The 6428-nt window shown below is 38.4% G+C and overlaps 1 protein-coding gene across 1 annotated transcript in view; it reads right to left on the bottom strand.

Moving 5' to 3' along the window:
- Positions 1-1189: 1189 nt before the first annotated feature.
- LOC140334712 (uncharacterized) overlaps positions 1190-6428 on the bottom strand; it is a 10450-nt gene continuing 5211 nt past the window's right edge. Inside the window, exons 2-5 of the mRNA XM_072416952.1 lie at positions 4886-5110; positions 3803-4027; positions 3215-3435; positions 1190-2487 (exon numbers count right to left, since the gene is read on the bottom strand). Of these exons, the coding sequence (XP_072273053.1) occupies positions 2449-2487; positions 3215-3435; positions 3803-4027; positions 4886-5110 (710 nt within the window). The 3' untranslated portion in view covers positions 1190-2448. The remainder of the gene's footprint in view (positions 2488-3214; positions 3436-3802; positions 4028-4885; positions 5111-6428) is intronic.

Raw genomic sequence — 6428 nt, 5'->3', positions numbered from 1 at the left:
GGTGAATTTGATGGGGGGGGTTGACACACAAAATGCAAGTGCGCTGTGTTGTATCCAGCACTTTCCTTCAGTGGTGACGCTTGTAATATGCACCACAGTATACAAACTATATAATGCAGTATCCACTGCGTCTGTGTGTCTGTCTCTCAGTACAAGTGTGATACTGTGCACGCAGTCAGGGAGGGGACCCTGCCTCTGGCTGCGTGTATGTAACACACTGACTATCTATCTATCTATCTATCTATCTATCTATCTATCTATCTAGCTATCTTTCCAGCAAACAGTGAAACACTCTACCTATCTGAGTACAGTAGGTTTCAGGACTGCACAAATACAGTACAATCCAACAATCTGACTAATAGTGTGAGTGTGACACAGTCTACCAAAGTAAAGCACTTTTTTTCACTTGACAAGGAAAGCAAGCCAAGCAGCACAGAAAAGTCAGGAGTGGGAAATGCAACCACGCCTTGGCCTTATATAGGCCATCGGCTGTCTGCCACAACAAAGATAGAGGGGGCATCCCTGCTCTAATTGGAGGGCACTGTGCATCATGGGGGATGTGCCAAGTTGTTTGAGTGCATTGTGGGAGGGCCGAATTCGGGTATTCGAATGCAGCAAAATTCGGGTCGGGTCCACCCGAGTTCGAACGGTCATATTCGGGTGGAACATTAGGACGACCCGAATTCGAACAACAACACTACAAACTACTACTACACACCCAGAAAAGGTAAACTGCAACACAGGTTAATGCTTTTGCCTGTCTTGCCCTTTAAGTTGTGGGTGCAATATGAAGCCTCACGTCTCTTCCAGGAGCTCTGCCATAATCCACAGCAACGCAAACACAACCATGTGCAATAGCATGCTCAATGTGGTTCCCAACTTGGTTGGTAATTGTAGTCTTGTAACAGAATTTCAATGTTATTTTCATACAAGAGACTCTGCATGGACTTTGTATATTCTTTTCACATCTGTGGGGAGTTTCTGACAGGTTTTTTAACATTTCTCTTCCAAAAATGAACGTGTGAATGGAGTTTAGGTGGCAGTATGGCAGACATGAGATGGATGGTTCTAGAATTGACCAATGGGTAGGTGAGAAGCCCTGAAACTCACTAATCCCTGGCACAGAATAAAGACTTCATCACATAGATATTACATCCAGGTACCATAAATGTTAACAGCATGAGTTCACTTTAATGTTCAGTTGTTTAATTACAAACAATTTACAGAATTACAATATAAGAATTACTCAAGAAAAGGCGTTGGTATAGGTACCCATACAAACAGATATTTAACCGGCTCAGTTACAAAGACACATTGGTATCCATATTTGGAAAAAAAAACATAAAACAATGTGCAATATAATATTGAGCATCAATAAGGAATAAAGAAGGACAAAAGGAATAAAAAGCACAATGATCGTTGTGGACTATCCTGGAAAGGTATCCAAATGTTCCATTTTCTGTAAAATGTATCCAGAAGGTCAAGGATAGAGTCACTTCCATGTGCAAGATACTGATACATAACTGCACCCCCACACAGTGGGAGGAGAAAGGCACACACCAATCAATACATTATTAGGAATAAGATGTAAAAAAGTATAATACATGTAAACATAAATAATCTTATCAAAATATTAATATTATTATTAGTATTATTATTGGTATTAATTTTACATCCTAATCACAAAATCACAATTTTATCACATTTAACTTGGCAGCTTAATTGTATTTGTAATATGCAGCATGCATAGGTTATACGTTTGCAGCGTGTAACTGTAAAACATGCTGGTGAGATGAAATCTCCTAAACTAAAGGACAGACAGCAATGATTTAGGACAAAACCATACCCCACATTTTCCTTAAATTACATGCAGTACACAAAATATGTTTTTATGACATTGCAAGATTTCATCTAATCAGGTTTCAAAAAATTACTTTACATTGGCAGAAAAACACTTTAAAGAAACAGAGGGAAGTCATGAAGGCATGCAGCATTCATTTGTGTTCTATGCATTGGGGTGAATGTAGACAATGGAGCAATATAAATACTGTTACCACAAAGCAAGTCACAGAGTTTAGAAATGCTAATCATACTGTTGAAGATGAAATCATCCAGAAATTACATCTGAGTAATCGTGTTTCATTGTGATAATGTGTAAGCCTAATGCTGGTCACTTTGTTCTTGGCTTATCCATATATGTGTTTTCCTTTCCTTAGACAATCAGAATATAACATGAGCGGCAAGCCTTATGTTATTCTCTCGGTTCTCTCCTTAGTTTGTGGAATTGGAACATTCTGCTGTCACTCCTTCTTGTTTTATTAGAGATGTTGTTTCCTCCTTTTTACTTTTGTGTGATGTAGATGAAGATCTACCCCTCATTGAGGCAGTTGTAGCTTCTTTTATCCTGTGCAGATGGTTGGCCAGCCAGATCATGATCTTCTTTTTTGTTCATTCTCCATCTTCATAGGCAATTTCATTGGATCTTGTCTGCAATTAGAGAATAAAGAAATGTCTGTATTATAAGGTTGCACCACTTGCTGGGTGAGGTGTTGTGATTGGGCTCCTCTGCCTGCTGAGGGTTTTTGTGCCAGAGTTACTGTGTCTGCTGTGGGTACAAAAGGCATTGAGGTTGCTTTACTAATGGGACATAAGCTGCTCAGCAGAATGAATTATCGTCAGTTAAACTTAGAGTAAACTAAGTATTTCACCTCATTTACAAAGGTTTTAATTCTGCAATGTGAACAGACTATATTCTATACCAAATTAACCCCTTTGTGTCATCACAACTTCTATAAAAGCAGACTTGTAGTTTGCCTTTGAATGTAAGTTATTTCTAGATTTTCTTTATTGTCATGTTCATTTCCCTGGCATTAAAATAGTTTATTTTGTATTTTATAGTTCAAAGCAGAAGAGAAATTGTTACACCTCAATCTGCCACCTTTTATATAGAAAGTGCTAAACAAATCCGGTGCTTACTGCCTCTGCTGACTGTTATAGGTTAGCATTGCTTCCTGTTTTCTCTGAGGACTAAAGTACACCCTCTCCTATTGTTATAGAGATGAGGAGACAGGGGTGGTGTTATGTAGTCCTACTCCTCCATATATACAATCCAGAAAGTGAGTGTGGTCACCATAAAACAGAAAGTGTGTTACTGGCAGGATTACCAAGTAATAAAAAATGAAAACCAATGCAGCCACCACATTCGGGGACTTACTGTATTCTCTGTTATGTTCGGATTCTCTTCTTGTAAGACAGCTCTGTTCGTTGGAGTTTTTCCGTCTGTTTCTTCATCTCCCTCTCTTGGTGTCTTCAGTTCCTGTTTTTGTCCAGGTGATTCCGAATCCTCTTCCTTTGGTTGAAGGGTTTTTTCAGGAGATTCAGGATCTTCTTTTTGTTCATTCTCTATCTTTAAAGGCAATTTCATTGGACCCTTTTCTGCAATTAGAGAATAAAGAGACTTTTCTACATGGTCTTCTGATTCCATGTTATCAAGATTGGGTTCCACCTACTCTGTGTCCACTCCTGCACCCTGGCCCCCGCATTAACCAAACTATTCAACCCATCCCATTCCACTAATATCTATTTGGCTGGCTTCCTACTTTCTGAACATATAAAAGAGCTCTAAAACCCAAACTTTCGAACTTGCCTAATCATCTTATTTTGTCTCTAAACCCCTCACTGCTTGTTCATCATCCCAAATCTCCCCTCATTGTGTGCTTCATCCCCCTCCAATTAGATTGTGAGTTGTATTGTTTGCACTATATAAATACTGTTTAATATTATTATTATTATTATATGTCACCTGTTTCCAGATTGGAGGGAGAACTATTCACTGCTGTGTCAGTGTCAGGGTTGTCTTTATCTTCCATATTTTTAGGACATTGTGGTTGTTCCTCATAACTTTCTTCTAGGGTTTCATTAGATGGTTGACATTGCTCTCCCTGCTCAGATGATTTGCTTTCACCATTATCTGCTAAAATGTTTTCTTTAGGTGCTTCTGCACATTGATCCTTCTCTTCCTGTGTACCTGTCAATGTAAACATTTATTATTATAATAAACATTTAAAATAAAATTAAAGTATATACAAATGCATAAGATAAAATGACCAATGCATGCAATTATGTTTTTTTACATACTGGACAGTAAATTGAAATATAATAAATATCTTTGATAACATTTGTAAAGAGGTGACTTGACCACTATTCAGTACACCATCTCTGGGTTCTGAGGGGTGGAGACCGTATACTGAAGAAGATGGCAGCTGCTGTCAATCATTATAGACTATGGGCATATCAATGTATTATGGATATGTCTTAGGAGACTGCAGGCTTACCTACTGTTCCCTATAATAACTGAAGGTATTTCAAATAGTCTCAGCCCTTGTTATCATTTACAGAAAACAGTAGAAGTAGTTCATGGTTTGGAAGGCTCATTTGTCATTGTCTGTTATACAGTAGTGTCGCATTACCCTTGGGTCATTCAGCTGCCTCTGCCCAGGGGGTGAAGTCTGTTCCTCTCTCTGAGTAGTGCTACCTCTGTGCTTTGCCAAACACAACAATTCTGCAGCCAGTACAGGGAAGAAGCCAAGCTAATATGTAGACCAAAACCAATAAAGTATCCACCATCCCAGACAGACTACTCCATAATGCAAACTACTGGGACAGAGGAAAACTGGAGGGTGTCTTCCGAAGGAAACCATCTCCATCAACATGCCATGACCAATGAGAGAGAGAGCCCAGAAAACTTGTTATATTCATGTCTGTATCATAAGGCTCATTGTGTGCTTCATCCCCCTTCTATTAGATTGTGAGTTGTATTGATGGCACTATATGAATACTGTTTATTATTATTATTATTATTATTATATGTAATAATAATTATCACCTGTTTCCAGATTGGAGGGAGAACTATTCACTGCTGTGTCAGTGTCGGGGTTGTCTTTCTCTTCCATATTTCCAGGACCACTTGGTTGTTCCTCATAACTTTCTTCTGGGATTTCATTAGATGGTTGACATTGCTCTTCCTGCTCAGATGATTTGCTTTCACCATTATCTGCTAAAATGTGTTCTTTAGTTGATTCTGCACATTGATCCTTCTCTTCCTGTGTGCCTGTAAATGTAAACATTTATTATTCTAATAAACATTTAAAATAAAATTAAAGTATATACAAATACATAGGATAAAATGACCAATGCATGCAATTATGTTTTTTTACATACAGGACAGTAAATTGAAATATAATAAATATATTTGATAGCATTTGTTTGGAGATCAGATGTCTTTGCTGACCTACTTAGTTCCTTGGGTTTCTTTTGCCTGGGCATGAAAGATTCAGCTGGCTGCAAACATGTTTAAGCTCTAAAAAGGGTTAATTAGTCAGGTTGGCAGGATGGACTGAGAGCATGGGAAGTGTAAATTTTTCAGGATCATCCCAAATTGCCCCCTGAATCTGCTAGGAAGGGATTTATTTGTTTTATTGAGATTGCAGTTGGGGATTAGCAAAACAGGACACCTACATGTCACATCCTCAGTTATGCCCATTCATGTGCCAAACAGTGGTTGTTTTTTATATCTGGAATGCCAACCACAGGATCCACTGCTTGATCAGGCTCCTCCTGAAGTTTGAGCAAAGACTGACCAAGATGTTGGCCTAATCTCTTGTACACCATACAAGGCAATGCTTAAGCCCGGCACTGCACCTGTCTACATGAAACAATACCCACTTTCCCTAGAGAAAGAAAAGGGAATTGAACCAATGTTAATCGAATTTCTAGAGGCATGGGTTATTGAGGGAATTATTTCTCCCTATAACACACCAATCAACCCAGTGAGAAAGGCTGACAATACCTTTAGGTTTGTCCAGGATCTTAGAGCAGTAAATGCTCAGATCATACCCATAGACCCTGTGGTTCCAGACGTGCCAACTCTACTATCAGCTATTCCTGCCCATGCAGAGTTTTTCTCTATTATTGATTTAAAGAATGCATTTTTTTCTTTCCCAGTTGACAAGGAGACACGGCCACTTTTTGCCTTTACATTTAATCATCGTCAGTATACTTGGTGTAGAATGCCTCAAGGTTATGTAGATTCTCCTGTAGTCTACTCTATTGTTCTCCAGACTACACTGCGCCCTTGGACTGCCCCTCATGGTTCTGTCCTTCTACAATATGTGGATGATCTCCTCATATGTAGTTTCAATCAGGGGGCCTGCCAGGCGGACTGTGTTAGTCTATTACTGTGGTTATATGAATGTGGACACAAGGGGCCTGATTCATCAAGCAAAATCGGAAGCTCGCTCGCGCATTCGTATTCGCGACTTATATATTTATATATAATAAATTATTATTAAAAATATATATATAAAATATATTAAAAATTATAAAAATATAATTGTAGTTACTTGGTTATTATAATAATACTTTATATA

This window comes from Pyxicephalus adspersus, chromosome 7 (genome assembly GCF_032062135.1).
Source record: "Pyxicephalus adspersus chromosome 7, UCB_Pads_2.0, whole genome shotgun sequence".
NCBI lineage: Eukaryota > Metazoa > Chordata > Amphibia > Anura > Pyxicephalidae > Pyxicephalus > Pyxicephalus adspersus.
Note: the sequence above shows the minus strand (reverse complement) of the source record. Positions and strands in the feature narration are given on the sequence as shown.